Raw genomic sequence first — 17,626 nt, forward strand, 5'->3', positions numbered from 1 at the left:
CTGTCTGTTGAGACAGGCGTGTTAGTGATTGCTGTGTGATCTGTCTGAACACCCTCTACTTTAACTTCCCTCATGAGCATGTTATTTCCATTACACAGAATTTACATCTTTATTTGCCCAGGAGCTCTGATTTTCCCCAGAACTGCCAGTTTCTTCTTCTATTGTTTTTCCGTGGATCCCATTGACTTCTATATATAGTATAATATTCCTCATATCCTCAAAAATCTTTTACTTTTTCCAGTGAAGGACACTGGGTGCCAATCACAACCCAAGAGGGGCTTGGAGGAAACAGTGGCTTCCCGAGGGGCTATTGAATATGCAGAAAAATGTGTACTCTGTTTTCCTAAGGGCACCTGCCAGAACCCTGTTGTTGGATCAAAGCACAGATCAAATATTTGGCATCAGCCGTATCCCTCCCTGAACATCTCCACCTGGAGGTAGTATAATATGCTATTTTTAAATGTTTATTCCATTCAGTCGTATCCACATATAAATTAAACTTCCCCACCCCTCAGTGAGCAGTGAATATCTGAGCACCGTTGGCTCACAGCTAACTCTTTGATTCCTCAAGCAATGAGCCTAGTTTCTCTAGTTTCTCTTTCAATTCTGCCTTTGGGCAAAAAAAAAAAACTTTGCAAGAGTTATGAATCAACTCTATTTGAAGCTACCCCGCGTCCTGGAATATGTTCTCAAGCATGTCTTCCCATGCGTTGGTTGCCAGACTTCCCTCTGAGTGTGCCCCTTTGCTGGAAATCTGTTTAGCCATGGTTCAGCAACAAGGACATCTTTTGCAATTCATTCTTCTTTTCTACTTGTTCAAAACAGAAGGAAAGTTCCTGAGAGGTTCTTGCATATCCAAAGTGAAAAAAAAAAAAAGAAATCACCATGGATTTAGATGCCTTAATTTCACCTAAATATTTAAGACCCTGAGTGTCTGCATCTCAAACTAAATGATTTAGCACCCATATTTCTCTCAACAGTGATCTTGGGAATCACTCCCTGGGTTGAGCTGTGCAGCTACAGGTAGAGTTATGTGGTTCCTTTGACAAACATAAAGCCATGCTGCAGCTCAGAAAAGGGGGATCTTGCCCTTTCTAGCTCCATGGTCTCAGGGTGTCCCCCAGATACGTGTTCATGCCATTTTCCCTACTGTTGACTCCAGCAATTTTGTAGCCAAGAGGTGAGTCAGAGCAGCTCTCTGATCCTACTAAAACCAACCCTGCAAAAAAGGTTTTTGTCTGGATCAAAGTCTCATGGCTGAGAGAGATCAGGCTACATGACCATGCGAGGGGTGGAGGACAACAGCTCACAATTAGTCTGTGAACCCACAAAGTTCCCTTGGGGTGCAATCTCTTTTATTGCAGGTTAACTAACCACACCCCAAAAAATTCACACAACTACGCGATCTATTCTTCTGAATTGGTGTGAATGGCTTCTATGGCAAGCCCTTTCCATTTTCAGAAGAGGCTACAGAGTTTAAGTCTCATCGACAGCTAGTGAATGTCATTGAAGGCCTAGATGTCTAAATCAATGATGAAAGCTTCCTTTCTGAAGAGGCCTCAAAAAAAATTAAATTCTTACAAATATGGGCCTGCATTCTGCTTATAACTCTACTGCACTTCCTTTCCCTGAAAAGGTTTTTTCAATCTGCATGTAAATAGTGTTTAATAGACGGGTATGTTGAACAGAAGCTTCCACAAAAATGCTGCACTGCTTCTGGTTTTAATAAAGCTGATAAAACAATATTTCACTTCACGGCATATGTCTCCTTCAGCCTGCACTTGTTATCAGTCCTTTCAAAAGAAAGCACTTCGGTGTGAACTTTGAAATATTAAATATTCTTAGGAAAAGCAAATGCATGATATCTTAAGGAGCCAAATTTCCCATCATCTATCCTGAGTAACATATCTTTCAATTTTCTGGGAGTTGGTGAGAAAAGCTAATATTGTTATTCTTAGTCTAATTTGTATTTCTTTCAAGCTTTGGGATGGATAAATCATGTTTACTAAACATTTGTATGGAGTACTGTTTTGAATTGACCTGGTTGCCATTAATAGCAAAGTGTACTTGGATGCTTGTTATTTAGAATGGTAACATCTTTTCCCTAAATAAATCATTAACGGCCAGATATTATCTTTTTCTTTGTAAAAAATCCAATTTTTATTCTAAGACTTCTCTTTAGGGAGATGTACTTTTGATCTGTAGCAAATTGTGACTTTTTTATACCTTTCTTGATGACAACCCACCATTATTTTGCATTATTCACAATTTGCAAGCTACACAACCTGCTTCCATCAGGTAGAAAATCCAAGATGCTACAGGTTTTAGTGTTTAATGACTAAAACCAACTTTCTGTGGTATTCCAACCTCTTGTACTGCATTAAAAGGGAAAAGCTACAGTGGAAGCTCCCAATAGGAATTTAATAATATGTCCAGGGTGTCCAATTAATTGAGAAATTTTTATCAGTGTGTTCAGTGACTGCATACAAGATATCTCCTGTTTTGTTATTGGTTGGTTTTTGCTTATTTTTTCAGTGGACTGTGCTTTGGAGCTTTCGCTTGCATTGAAATGAGATACTGAATGTGTGTGTCACAAACAGCAATGTATACTTAAAGCTTTTCTCTTCTATTGCTCTGACTTTTAAACATAGTCAGAGGGAAGAAAGGGTGGTTCTGGAGTACCAAAACTTGGCATCTCCTGAACCGAGAAAAAGATGTGTGTGAACCCAACTATCTTCAGGTCTTCCTGCCCAGAATCTTGCTTCCAAGGTCTTCCTTATTCTACTTATGCTCTGCAGGTCCTGTTTAAAACTTGGATCCTAGCTGAGGGCTTCTCCTGTGCTTTATGGTAGGACAGCCAGTTAAATCCTATCAACTTGCAACCTCAACATAATGATTGTGTTGACAAAGCGCAGTTGGGCACCTGCAGCCTGTGATTGAACGCTCCTGCAAAGCCATCAAAGCAGCTCCCAGTTTTAGGACGAGGCTGGCCTTTGCCCATGGATTGAGCTGGCTCTTGGCTGACCGCTGATCAGATACGTGGGTACCTTTGCCCTGAACCAAATGGGATTGAGCTTGATTCAGGCGTTGACCTCATCTGCAAAACTATTTGTGATTTCCATTGGTATAACTGAGATAACAAGTGTATTTATATGGGAACTTGAAAGTCTAGGTAAGTGTAACCCATGCAGCCCGAGGCTGAGTTTTTCATCAAATTTGGAGAACGCTTTTCTTCAGCTTGAGCCAACTCCATGGTGCTGGAAGTCCATCTGGCAGTGAGGGTTCAAGGTGAGCAAGACCCGCACTATTCCCTGCTTCTCTCCTATCTCCTGATTTTATGTGGAACACAGTTCAACAGCAGGATGAATCAGATGTGAATTGTTTGATTTACTATCAAGTTTCTGGGCACCTAGGTTGATAGCGGAGGGTAAAGTATCACACACGTGCATACCAATTTGGGAAGATGAGGGGTTACTCTTGCACTGAGTTGCCCTTTATTGCCCTGTTGTGGTCCCTGCCAGCTGCTGCCTCCACCGCCTTCACTCCTCTGACTTGAGGTGCCTGGAGTTCATTCAACACACTTAACAATTAGAGGCAAAGAGTTCAAACTTGTCAAGAGGAACATGCCCAAGAAAGCAAAGTATAATTTACCCTGATTATAAAATGCATTCCATTCCACACTTGTTTTGACATTGTCCCTTGGAGAAAAATATTTTGTCTCATAAAGAAGTCTTGTTGTTGCTTTCGTTGTCAGGAGGAGGATTGCTCCATAAGTGTTCAGCTCCATCCAAACCCCACAATGAAAATCTTTCTAAAACATCTTCTGTATCCAAATACTATAGCTTATGTTTAACTTTTTATGTTGTTCCAAAGCCACAGGGTCCTGATGGTGAGACAAAAACAGTGGACAGGAGATGGAAGTCAATGTAGTCTTGTCTCTGCCAGCAAAGAAGAATATCGGAATACAGAAGATAGGGTCAAGATAGGTATTGTATGAGGTGTTAATTTACTTTTGGATAAACAAACAAGAAAGTGAACAGTAATTTTCACAGGGAGAGTTGCACTGTCTTGAAAAATGTACACTGTAACATTGAACCAGGTTCCAAGTGTGGTCTTCATCCATACCAGTCACACCTCCCTGCCCAAAGAATTGTACTGATTCTCTAGTTGTCGATACCAATTTTGTGTTAGTTTACATTTCTCAGTGTCAACAAATGTATTCCTGGTTTATACCTCAGTGTGTGGAAGGGATTTAAGGCAGCGGCGGAGCAGCCCTGAGCTGCAGTACAAGAGAGCAGAGAGTTGGCAGTATCTCCAGAAAGGTCAGGACCTGTGCTGTCCCTGGCACAAAACAAACTAGCATCTTTGTGGTTTTTGACTCTCTTGAAAGCTGATACCCAGAAATACCCAAGAATACATGTACGTGGATAAGCACAATGCTCAGTTTCATAATGTAATATTCATAGTTTTTCCCAAGCCATGCCTGGCAGGACACATCAAAAATATTTGAATGCAGCCACCCACACTACGGTATATCAATCCACAAGTTCTCAGAACAACACACGCATCCAGGGTAAGAGATTAATGAGGCTGCTTGTAGTTTCATCCTCAATAGGCCCTTTGTTTCAATTAGCTGAAGAAAAAGGCATCTTTTTCTTCTAAAGCTACAACCCTTACATGAATTTTGGATATGTGTGCCACAAAAGACATGCTGGGAATTGTTAAACTTTCTCCTTTTATAAAAAGTGGTAATGCATTCCAAACTCCACACATACACATGCAGTCCCACTGAGGTCAATTTGATGTTTTACATATTTAAATTAAGCACATGCTGAGTTGTTCTCAGAAAATTTATTCTGAAATGAACTTTAGCTATGAACATTGTGCAGAATTAGTTTTTCAGAGCTTGGTTTATTTCTCCCCATCAGTTAAAGTCAGCACTGACACAGATGTGAATTCTGCCTCTAGTTGTTGTAAACAAAGATCCTTCTCAGTGTGGAAGAAGACAAACGAGAACACATTATCTGTCATCTAATCAGGGCACTGGAAGGAGTATGTAGAGAGTGACTCAGAGCATCCTATCTCACAGCCAGCTTGTAATGAACAGAACATGCATGAAAAATGCCAGATTGTCAGTCCTGAAAACTGGCACACTTTATTCATAAAAAAAGGCGCAGATTAGTTGGCTCCAACTTTTCCTATATCACTCGCACTAACATGCCTAAAGCCTGAGCAGAATTAACTTCCTTTTGGATATGTGAACCTTTTTCACTTCCTTGTTGAGAAAGTTAATGTGGAGGCCAATTAATTCCATTCATTTTACGATCCATCTATCTTCCTCTGAGGAGTGACTGTAGGAAATGATAACAGGGAACTAGTGCTGTCATTGTCTTTTTAATAAGTAATTCTGAATGTGCAAATCATTTCAAAAAAGCAAAGAACTGAACTGAATTTATCCAGCTGACCATAGGTGAAAGGTTTCATATATATTTATTAATCTCAGAAGCATCATGCTCTTTTTCATACTTCTCAAATGCGAGAAAAAGAAAGCCATCTGGGTTTCTTAATGTGCAAGTCTGGCTTGGTCACTCATTATCTTTGTAGTTTGATAATTATCTGTTTCCTAGGTAAATTGCTTTGGACATGTACTTTGAGGTAGCAGATTAATGAAGTTCTTTGAAAACTTCAGGAACTTGAAAATCTTCAAAGCTTCCGGAACAAAATTTTCCAGGTCAGTGGTTATTGTACATTCAGAAATCCAGAAGAGAGCAGACATTTGTACCTCAGCTTGTACAGAGTTGGTCAAAACCTTACTCAGAGCAACGCTTGTACAGATCTTTGAGTCCCCTAAATTTAAATAGCGAAAATAATAAGCAGTCCAGCAAGCATAACCTGTGATACAGAAGCAATAAAGGATTTCGAAATAGCTGATATCTAGGCTGTCAAGGTCAGTTCAACCAGATAACACCTCTTCTCTTTGGTTGTCTTTAAAAGTTAAATCATCAGAACATTTGTGAGCAACATGATATGCCTGGAATTGAATAGTTCTGACTTTCTGTTAGCATTTGTTCCATATTGGCACAACTCCATTCGCTCTAATGGAGTAATAGTAGTTTATGATACTATAAGAAGAGACTTAGTGTGTATTATAGTTGTAACAGGTTGGGTAAATTTCCCCTCACAGTCTTGCACTTAGCATGAACTGCCAGAGCTCCCTGGGGATCACTCAGAGGAGTGAGCACCTACGGTCTCCCAGCCCACCCTTCCCGGGCTCCGGGCTGCCAGAGCAGCTTCAGCAGCGCAAACACCAGTCACTCTAAAGTACACATTGCAATATGATTTTCAGAAAAGCAAAATTCTCGCATAGTGCTGTACAGGTTTTCATACACCATCGTTCACTCAGCCGGAGGCAGCCTTGACTTGGCACAGAGCGCGGTTTTGATAACTGTCAAATTTGCTCTTTGCTTAACCGTCAGGATGTCAGTCACAGCGCTTGGGACGATGGGTTTTTTTAATAGACATCATTTCTTTTGACTCTGCAAAGGTTCAAACTATCTTCATTCTTCCTCAAAACTTTATATTGATTTTATCTTGTCCTAATGGCAGACAAATGTAACAGTCCCATCCCTGGAGATCTCAGTACTGTGCATGTTGGGGAGAAACGTGTTCTGACTGTGCTTCGGATGCAGAAAGCCTCCTAAAAGTAGCATTCACTGAGGTGTGATAGGATTATACAGAGGGAAAGGGGCTGGAGGTGTGGATTTAGCACATTCCTGAATAGTAGGGCTAGCCTGGATTGAGGGAATGGTGAGATCAACTGCACAAAGGGAGTTTGGCATCAACGCCCTGAGCTGCAGGGCTCAGCTCCCCTCCACTTGCCAAGCCAGGGTCCACCTCACTGGGGCTGGCTGGGCAGTGCACATCCTTCCCTCCCATGGGGACCTGGGCTTTGCAAACCATTCCCCAGGCAGGGTGTCATTATAGCACACAATCGAGCAACTTGGGGTGGGGGCACCATAAAGCAGAAGTTTTTCATTAGTGAATTAAAGTAATTTGGTTTTCGAGAATTTCCAGTTCAAGCCCACTGAGGATATTAAGCAGAGGGATGAAAGCTCCACAGCAAGATTTTTGCAAGACGCTATCATGAAAGACAAGGTTTTTGTAATGCTACAAAGACTTTATAATAAACTACAGAAGACTGTTTATAGAAAAAAAAATAGAAATCTTTATTACAAAATTGACTACTACCAAAGTGACTAGAAAGAATCAGCTAATGCACAACTGCTTTACACATTGTAATGTAGTTACATGTACATGTCTGAATATAACAGCAGAGGAAAACAAATAAAAAAGAATTCAGGAGACAGACTAACAAATGCTAAAAACATGTATCATTTCAGAATGTAAAAAAAATAAAAATAACCATTCATGGCTGTATATATAAACCTGTACTTGAAACTGCATCAATGGGACAAATAGACTAGTGACCATAATAGCTAACATACGGTGTTGCGTGCAGGGCAGTGACAGCTTTAACCCTTAGATACAGGTATTGAAATCTCCACAGGAAATAGACCTCTTCGAAATGTTTATGATCCTTATTTCCTGTGGTTCTGTGAAACATACATTTTATGTTACTCATATGATGAAGTAACTATCCTGTTAGGATAACCATCATTAAATAGTGGCAGAACCCATAGGATTCCAATGATTCCATTTATGGAGAAGGCCTTTCATGTAATAAAAGACCACTAAGGTTTGACAATAAAGGTGTGATAAAATGGCTTGTGTGGGAGTTGAAGGCATGAAACTTTATGGATATGAGCAGAGTATGTGGCAGGCACAGTATTGCAACAGTATATTGATTTGAACCGCACAGTTCAAATCAAAGTACTGTGCAGGCATGACAAATAAATCCTGTTAGCTACCTTTGTCCTTATTTCCCTTTTATTAAGGGAGTGAGCAGCGTCAGGGAAAATATACTTCTTTAAGTATCCTAATTTTTAAACCCCGTTATTAGCTTTATTACAGACTGCCATCTTACTTCTCAATTTAATTAATGACATTAGCAATTTGATAAGGACTAAGCGAGTTTCTTTTCCCTTAAACTGACTTTTCAGAGTGATTCAACTCTGAGCCAACTGGGCCAGTTCAGCCGTGACTGTCGTTCCCTCAGGTGTCCTCTACAATCCCCACAAACTGGAAAACAGCTCTTTCCAAGGCAGCCTGTTGAACAGCTTGAGGCTGTAATAATTTCCCTGTGCACTAACAAGAACTGTACAGAACACTCCACAGCTCATTACCAAGCTCTATCCTGTACAGTCCCTCAGCTGCACTAAATCAGTATATTTGCATAGGTATATAAATGTGCATGGTATTTTTCTTTCCTTTTAACATTGCTAAGTACAGCTGAACTAACCACATTTTTCCAATAAAACAGTATGGGAGCTTTTCTTGGTACTATTTCTGGCTCCGCAGTTGTTCAAGGGACACGTGTTGCAGTTTCTCCACTGGTTACCCTAGGCTTTGGCTTTCCCAATCGATGTATATTTTTTCAGACAAGGAAGCAGCAGGGTTGTCATTTATTTTCTGCAAGCTGTATTAAAGAGAAAAAGAATCTATAGAGTGATTGGTTATTTAAAAGCAAATAGCACTGAACAAACTTCAGATAAAGGAGTTAATATCCTTACTCAGATTACATTGAGTGACATTTTTGCTGTGCTGTTGGCCAGCAAAAAAATCTCTCTCACCGTATTTAAATGTCACTAATTTAAGGATTTAATTCTAGATTTTCCAATTTAAATTTTGATACAAATAATCTATTTCGTTAACTTATTTGTATAAGCTTCCGAGAAGCGAAAATCTTACATTCGATGTTTTTGAACCCAAAGAATCAGTTTTCCAAATTAAATTTTGATATAAATAATCTATTTCGTTAGCTTATTTGTATAAGCTTCTGAGAAGCGAAAATCTTACATTCGATGTTTTTGAACCAAAAATGTTAAATAAGTTGCAACAGCATGACTATTTACATGTAGATATTTCTTTTCTTTGTCCTTCTGCCTAAAATCAAGTTTTCTTATCTAAACTCTGTAGTCTACCAGTGTACTGTTCCTTCACTGGGGCACTTTCTTTTTAATGCTGTACATTGATGCTCAAAATCAAATGGTATTTTTCAAGAAATACCTTCTAGAAATGCAGTGGAGAAGTTATAAGAAAATAACAGCTATTATATTCTCCAAGAGTATACACTTTTTGACTTCCCCATTTCTGATCTGCATCACGTTGTGAGGTCAAAGCTTAGGAAAACACCTGTTCTTTTGCACTCACAGTTCTATGAAAATTCTAAATGAGGTTCAGAGAAAAATCTCGTACTCAGGAGGCCCTTATGCACGTACCTTATCGTCTGTGAAACGCAATGGGAAGCTCCCTGCTGGGAATCAGTATTCCCGAATGGAGTGTTTCTACTGGTTTGTTGTCAGTTGCTACAATTTGGTACTTGCGAATGAGCTGAAACACAAACATTTCAGTTAACATGCTTTGGTTTCTAGATCTTCCCATTGGTATAAGTGCTGAACAACCAGCCGTTGTGCACAGAATGCCATTTTAGAGTATTTACCCAGCAAAGGGCCAAGTGAAGCTGTAGCTCTGCGACGCGGCGCCCGATGCACATCCTCTTCCCAATGCCGAATGGAACGTGAGCGCATCACGTTGTGAGGTCAAAGCTTAGGAAAACACCTGTTCTTTTGCACTCACAGTTCTATGAAAATTCTAAATGAGGTTCAGAGAAAAATCTCGTACTCAGGAGGCCCTTATGCACGTACCTTATCGTCTGTGAAACGCAATGGGAAGCTCCCTGCTGGGAATCAGTATTCCCGAATGGAGTGTTTCTACTGGTTTGTTGTCAGTTGCTACAATTTGGTACTTGCGAATGAGCTGAAACACAAACATTTCAGTTAACATGCTTTGGTTTCTAGATCTTCCCATTGTGCTGAACAACCAGCCGTTGTGCACAGAATGCCATTTTAGAGTATTTACCCAGCAAAGGGCCAAGTGAAGCTGTAGCTCTGCGACGCGGCGCCCGATGCACATCCTCTTCCCAATGCCGAATGGAACGTGAGCGAAAGGATTTATTGAGTTCTTCTGAAACCAGCGCTCCGGTTTAAATTGAGTCCAGTCATTAAAGTACTCTTCATTGCAACCCAGGGCATGGCTGTTTATCATTAGTACAGTCTATAAACAAAGCATTAGAAAGAGTCTCGTTACAAATTGGCTTCGAGCTACCAAGTGAATCAGCTTGTTGACGGAAAAAAATAACACAACAGTAAAGGCGAGGCAGCTTCTTCAGAAAATGTGTAATTCTCTGAAGATTAATTCATACATAGAAAAGGTCAGTTTCCTCAGAAAATCATGGGAAAGTTTGAAAAATTTTTTAAAATAGCACACCAAAATATTTCTGTCTAAATCCAACAGCAGTGCAGGCAGGTATGGGTTTCAGTTTATGGGAATTCTTGATGAGAATTCCTCATTCCATATCCTGGGACTTGTCCTTTGGTAAAGTCATTTTGAGACTGAAATATGACCAACTTCAATGGTTTACAGGATGGTTAATTAATGACAAAATATTGTACTAAGTTAATTAATTGACTTACCCCTTCGGGTAGTACATAGTCTCCAAGAACCATTTCTGTGTCAATGGTGCGAGTGGTAAATGGTACCGATGGTGTTAATCTACAGTGAAAGAAACAAAATGGGTTAAATTTCCAGCATTTTTTCTTCCTCTATCTGTCATAGTTTACTTTAAACAACAAGGTGAACAAAATTATATATACTGGAGCATTTTTTTACCACTAGGTGGTAAAAAACTTTGTGATCATTTTGCTTTTTGCAAATTATTTGAGAATTTTACCTCATGGATTCTTTCAGGCATGCTTTTAGGTAAGGCATATTCTTCAAGCTCTCAGCACTTGGAGTCTCATTAGCAGCCAAAACATTTTGTATTTCCTGGAAAAGCTTCTGCTGAACATGTGGATTGCGTGAAATGTTATACAAAGCCCACAGTAAACTATTGGCCGTCTGAAACAAACCAAAAAGAAACGTAAGACCTCCTTTTGTGGTGACAGAAACAAGAAGTTGCCAAAAGTTCAAAGCGACACAAGTTCAAAGTGACAGTTGGTCACTGCCTTATGGTATTTCATAAACCTAAGGGATCATGAGCCACCCCAGTTGTTCTCTAGGAGTAATGAACAGAAGAAAGAATCTAGTGATTTCAGGTAAAAATTCACTCGCAATTAGGCCACTGAATCAACGATGGGATTAGCTCACTCCCAGATGTTGTGATGGTTAGGTTATGGAAGAAAGCAGGGAGTTGGAAGGATGCTAATTTTAAAAGGCTCTGGGAAAGTCAGGTTTACCGTTTCAACTCCGGCAATCTGGAGCTCTGCGATGGCAGCGTACAGCTCCTTCTTGGAAAGTTGTCCTCCAGAATAGATGTCACACAGGAAATCCTCCTGAGGGTTTGCAGCGTGTTTTTCCAGTCGACAGTCAATTGAGTGCTTGGCTGAGGAGGGAGGAGCAGGAGGTAATTAATGGAAAAATCACTAAAAATACTATAAAAATAAAAAGATCTCTCACATGCAGGATTTTGAAAAAAGATACCAAGCTGTGCTCTTTTTTTCAAGCAATGAGCATTATACTGAATATATAATGGTATTTTCACTTTTTAGACAGAAAACTTAGTCACAAAAATCACTTCTGAACAGAAGGAGCTTCTGCAAACTATTAGGAACTCTGTCTTCTTAAACCAGGAAAGGAAATCAGTGATGCATTGAGTGAAATATTTAGCAAACAGAAATACAAGTGTGTAAAATTTATTAGGTTGTATTTTCAAAAGGGATCAAGGTGTTAAAAAAAAAATATCAAAGTCTTAACACTCAGACTCCCCGAGGGGAAATTTAAGCCTTTGATTTACTAGGGAAATACAGAAATAGATGCCAAATTTCTACTTTTTTTTTTTAAATAGAAAGGACTAGATATTTCCCCACCCTTTCTCATGAATATCCCAATTGTTAAGACCAGTTCCTAGTAAGGAGATATTCATGTCAAGTGAAGGTGTCAAACTGGTTTTTCTGAACAAAACTGGTCTAAAGGGTCTTTCCTAAAACCCATAAACTATGAAGCAATAAAATAAGTGCACGTGTGGCTGGCATGACCTAAGGTTCTGAAGTATCAAGTACTCAAATACCTAAGAGAAATATATCACTCAGTGGTACAATCATCCAAGTGTCAAAACCTTCCTTAATCTTTAGCTACAACTGTCACTGTCTGGGAAAATATTGAAAAATATAACATTTACTTCATATCCAGAGTTGGAGTAATTTTTACAGCCTTGAAGGCCAATTCATCTTAAGTAGACAGGAAATTTTGTCAAAAAGCCAAACTGTACCTTATCATTTAAATTGCTTCTGTTTTTAAGAATTATGACTATATTCCAGGTTGTTAAAAAAACACCTGTCGTTTCTTTTTTTTTTTAGCAAACAGGCTTTTGTTGCACGTAATATTCTTGTTTCAAGAAAACAACTCCCTTTGAGGTCCTTTTGAGGGAGGTTCCTTTGCTCATTGGCATACCTTGCCTTTAAAGAGATTATACACTTTCTGGCTGTTTACTTTTATGATAGATTAAAGTGGACTCATCATATTGCTGGCTTCCAAATTTCTGGGTCTTCCCTAGGGATTGGTTATTGCCCCACAACCAGACCTAAGTGTTAGTCATAAGAAAACAGTGCACCCATGCTTGGAATAGGTTTGTGGTTAGCTGCAGCAAAGGTGTCTCAATCTGTGCTGGAGGCAGCAATTAACAGCAGCGCAGGGCAGCAGCAAGTATAAAGAAAGTTAATTCCACCAAGTAGGAAACAGAGATGAAGGGAAAGGAGACAAATTGAGTTTAAAACAATAACCTGTTTTAAATATATCATCCCATGCTTTAGTATGAGCTTGCCAGACTTTTGTGTTCAGACCCTTGTGAAGTTCCACGGGGGTCACCATCATCATTCCAAAGGTAGCCATCATCTGTGGTGGAGAAAGAGTTTTTGAAGTCTTTCTTTAATCTATGTATTTGCAATCTCTGAACAAAATTAGACTGTAAAGCAGGATATAATTTTCAGGACATCAAGATTCTGGCAGATTTTCCATCCCGGACAGAAAGGATGGATCTCAACCTGCGTAGACCTCATCCAGCTGAAAATTAGGGACAGCCAATGGAGGACAGGCGGCTTCTCCAGTGGGTGATTCATTCTATCTATTTTAGGCACCTGTTTTAGAGTGGGACAAGCCACCCTTTGGCAGTGCCTCTCTCTGCCTTGACAAAAGATGGAGCTAAAAAACTAGGCCAGGCTAGATGCTTATCTTTTTGATGGCTAAAATTAGGCAGATACACATCATCGGCATCCAAGTTGCAGCAAAATACAGAGCAGGTGTGCTTGCAGGAATGACTAACCTCCAAATCCAGAGTATTTGCATAATCTCACACAACTCCAAGAGACACTCCCAAGAAACAGCAGAGTTGCACAACAGGTGTCTCAGAGGGAGAAGAAAGTTAACCAACCAACCCAACAACTCTATTTCCAGGATTACCCTACTGTCCATACAGACTTTTTCCCCTACAGATTAGGCATTTCATAATGGGACAGTCAGATGGTCAGTACTAGCATTGCACATTGAAGTGTCACCTTGGATGGGGCCCCAGTAAAGACTCTTCCATACCGTTTTTACAGCCTTGATGAAGTTCAAACTTTCTCCTTCTACATCCTGCTGCAGGAGTCCAAATCTCTTTCCATACAGCACCAGGCAGATACCTGTTGTTAAGCAATATTATCATTAAACGATACAAACAAAAGGGTTCATGGTGTCCACCATTTATTGTCAAAGAATGGCTTGGATTATCCTTCTAAAAATGGTCTCTGTTCTATGACACACACCTGTGAGAACAGCCCTTTAAAACACCTCCTGCAGGTTTGCCTCAGACCCAAGTAGCAGTATATCAAGCTTAGATGCCCTTACAGTAGCACTTCACAAGTAAGAATCACCACTGATCACCCTCACATGAGCAGAAGGTCTTTCTGCCAAGCAGGGCTGGCAAGCAAGTTGTTTGGCAAAGCTGCTGAAGAGAACTGAGTTGCAGGAAAACAGGTCCTGAAGAGGCCATCTAGTCCAGCATCTCCTAGCCCTTTCCACAGCGAGAAAACACTTGCAAACACTGGCAGCATCCCACACTCCACAAGTTTCCACCTCTTTCCATTTCTCTTTTTTTTTTTTTTTAAAGCTGTCACTTCTTATTTCTCACTTTCCATAAGCAGCCATCACCACTGACAGTGGAAAAAAAAACACTTTAAGGAACTCAGTACACAGGTTGGTGTCATGTCAGCCATGAGCAGCCAGGTCTGGCAGAACTCTACACTCAACCATTCCTCCTCGTTGGGAACCACTGATGCAGTTTCTTCTGCCCTAAGTCATTCCTGGCAGATGGTTCCTCTGAAATGTTTCTAAAGATGGAGGCTCCTGTCTTGGTAACTTATTCCAGTGCTTCTCAATCCCAATGTAAACATTTTAAATGGGATTTTCCAACCCTTGTCTACATTGAGCACTTTTTCACTGTTACTGGATTATTTAATTGAACTTGTGCTGCTGATAATTAACAAATATGAGGTGGACAAAAATGGTCATGTGCTATCTGATCCCATTGTAGATAAATGCAATGGTTTTGGATTTATGACTATTTTTGAATTTTTTTTTACAAGACATAGATAACAAGACAGAAGAGTTTGTATAGCTGCTGATGAATTTTGCAGGGGACTACTGACAGTCCCCTGGCTTCTCTACAACCCACCTTCCATGGTATTGTAGCTGATAGTTTGGAACTAATGAGCTTACAGCCACCACTGATTGTACCTTAACTGAAATGCCACGGCAGGTATAAAGTGCATACCATTCTCAGAAAAAAACCCAACTTACTTTCAAATGACCATTTGTTGAATTCTGAATAGATATCTTCCATTTGTCCTTTGTGGTTACAAACATCATCTATTCTGTGCATGAAGTCCTCCAGGACCTAAGTGGTGGAGAGAAGAGGGAGAAAAGAAGTCAATAAAATGACATCAACTAATAAAAGTCCTGTGTAATTTAACACTTCAACTGTCTTTTAAATAGGTAACAATCTCACCTAATAGAGGAAGACTTTCATTTCCTGATCTTTGAACAAGATTCAATTTCCCCCTGTGTTAACATGTGTTTGGTTTTTACATGACTCTCATGCTATCACTGCTTGTATTCTGACAAACTGAGCTTTCCTCCACAGGGATGAAATGCTTCAGTCTGACACTGGGATAAAACTGGCATTTCACAATGAAGAGGATTAAACTGTTTATCACAGATGCTCCTCAAACTCAATGAGGAGCACAGAAGCTAGAGGGAGGTGTTCCCTGACAGGAGGAACATAAGAATGAAGCAGTAAAGGCAAAAAACACTGAATGCAAGAAAAATAAGCAAAAGCTCTGTTTGCTAGAGCCCATATTGTTCTGTGGAGACAGACAATCCCAACTAAAGGTTTCTGTGTGGTCTCCCTTTTGGTCAGACCCTTACTTATTGTTCCCTGAATGATTTCAGAGTGTTAACTCATGGTTTTACCCCTGCATAGGAGATCAGCAGCTATCCAGGTAAACCGGATCACTTCATCTGCTTTTATTGCCCAGGTTCCCAGGGGAGTGAGGAGAGAGAGAGAAAGTTTCTCAAAGCACCGTACCTCATTGATGGTGGTATCCAGTTTTGCAACTTCCCGGGGTTTCATTAATTTCTTTTGAAAGGCACTTCTTACCCTCTGCCAGTCCTTTCCTTCTCTAGATTGAATAAAAAAAAAAAAAAAAAAAAAAAAAAAAAAAAGCCAGGTTGAAAAGAGAAAGGCTTAAAGAAGAAAAAAACCAAACCAGCAGCGTGTGCAACAAAACCAGCATCTCCCGGGACCCTCGGAAACCAGCCTGTCCCGCACCGGCTCCCCCCGCAACTCCCCAGGACCCCCCCCCGGGGGCTGCGGGTGCTAGGCGCTGGGGACAGGCGCTCTCCCGGCGGTACAGGGCTTCCAGGAGGCAGGGGGCTGCGATGTGCACCGAGTCGAAAGCCCCCAGCTTCATGCGGAAAATCTTGCCGAACCTCCTGTGGTACTCAGCCTGGGGGGCGCAGAAAAGAAACACCCCCCCCCACATGCTCCGGTGAGTGCCAGGCGCTCCCCTGGCTCCCCCCGCGGCCGCAGCATCCCCATCCCTCCATCCCGCCTCACCAGCGTCTCATGCTGCCGCTTCAGCCCCCCCTTCCAGAGCACGTCGGGGAGGCTGCCCATCAGCGGCCAGCTTGGGGGGCCGGGCAGGGCGGCCAGGGGGTGTCCGCGGCCCCGCGGAGCTGGGGTGGCCGCCGGCCGCAGGGCGCTGAGGGAGGAGGCGAGCAAACGCTGCGCGGGGGCTGCGCGCCTCATGGCGGGGCGGGCGCAGGTGAGGGCGGGATGCCGGAGGAAGATGCTGCAGCCTCCCATAGCCGAGCCGACAGACAACCATCCGCATATATGTATATATAGATATAGCAGCCGGGAGGCTCGCTGGACTTTCATCGGGGGCCAATGGGAGCCCGGGGTGGGGTGAGGTGGGGCCGGTTGGCCCGGCCCGGCCCGGCCCGGGGAGGCTGCGGGGCAAGCGGTTCATGAAAGGGTTCAGGCGAGGCAGGAGGGCACCGCGCCAGCACCGGCCGCGACACCGCCCGCGGAGCTTCCCCGGGGGCTACCGCGGATCCCGGTTCCGCCGCCCGCGGAGCTTCCCCGGGGGCTACCGCCCCCCGCGGCCGCAGCATCCCCATCCCTCCATCCCGCCTCACCAGCGTCTCATGCTGCCGCTTCAGCCCCCCCTTCCAGAGCACGTCGGGGAGGCTGCCCATCAGCGGCCAGCTTGGGGGGCCGGGCAGGGCGGCCAGGGGGTGTCCGCGGCCCCGCGGAGCTGGGGTGGCCGCCGGCCGCAGGGCGCTGAGGGAGGAGGCGAGCAAACGCTGCGCGGGGGCTGCGCGCCTCATGGCGGGGCGGGCGCAGGTGAGGGCGGGATGCCGGAGGAAGATGCTGCAGCCTCCCATAGCCGAGCCGACAGACAACCATCCGCATATATGTATATATAGATATAGCAGCCGGGAGGCTCGCTGGACTTTCATCGGGGGCCAATGGGAGCCCGGGGTGGGGTGAGGTGGGGCCGGTTGGCCCGGCCCGGCCCGGCCCGGGGAGGCTGCGGGGCAAGCGGTTCATGAAAGGGTTCAGGCGAGGCAGGAGGGCACCGCGCCAGCACCGGCCGCGACACCGCCCGCGGAGCTTCCCCGGGGGCTACCGCGGATCCTGGCCCCGCCGCCCGCGGAGCTTCCCCCGGGGCTACCGGCGGGCAAGCGGGAGGCGGGCGGTGGCCAGCGCGGCAGGTAGCGGCACTCGCTCCGTGGCGTTCGTGACCACGCTCTCATTAAGCAATTTCTAATTTTTTTTATTTTAAACTAAGCTTTTTAAAGGAGCGAGCAGCCGGGGCACATCCCGTGTGGAGCTTGGGGGGGGGGGGGG

The 17,626-nt window shown here is 42.8% G+C and overlaps 1 protein-coding gene and 1 long non-coding RNA gene across 2 annotated transcripts; both read right to left on the minus strand.

Moving 5' to 3' along the window:
* Positions 1–7,309: 7,309 nt before the first annotated feature.
* LOC106889048 lies at positions 7,310–9,700 on the minus strand. Its single transcript, XR_001412246.1, has 3 exons — positions 9,620–9,700; positions 9,399–9,510; positions 7,310–8,596 (listed from the first exon to the last, which is right to left on the minus strand). It is a non-coding gene; the product is annotated as an uncharacterized LOC106889048 (long non-coding RNA).
* Positions 9,701–9,815: 115 nt separating this feature from the next.
* LOC106889049 (1,25-dihydroxyvitamin D(3) 24-hydroxylase, mitochondrial) lies at positions 9,816–15,903 on the minus strand. The gene is made up of 9 exons (XM_014943699.1): positions 15,797–15,903; positions 15,010–15,106; positions 13,762–13,853; positions 12,957–13,068; positions 11,415–11,560; positions 10,910–11,076; positions 10,653–10,731; positions 10,039–10,233; positions 9,816–9,936 (listed from the first exon to the last, which is right to left on the minus strand). Exons 1-9 carry the CDS (start codon positions 15,839–15,841, stop codon positions 9,826–9,828), a joined length of 1,044 nt encoding a protein of 347 aa, XP_014799185.1. The 5' UTR covers positions 15,842–15,903; the 3' UTR covers positions 9,816–9,825.
* Between the last annotated feature and the right edge of the window lie 1,723 nt (positions 15,904–17,626).

Source organism: Calidris pugnax, unplaced genomic scaffold, assembly GCF_001431845.1.
Source record: "Calidris pugnax isolate Ruff unplaced genomic scaffold, ASM143184v1 scaffold118, whole genome shotgun sequence".
Lineage (NCBI taxonomy): Eukaryota > Metazoa > Chordata > Aves > Charadriiformes > Scolopacidae > Calidris > Calidris pugnax.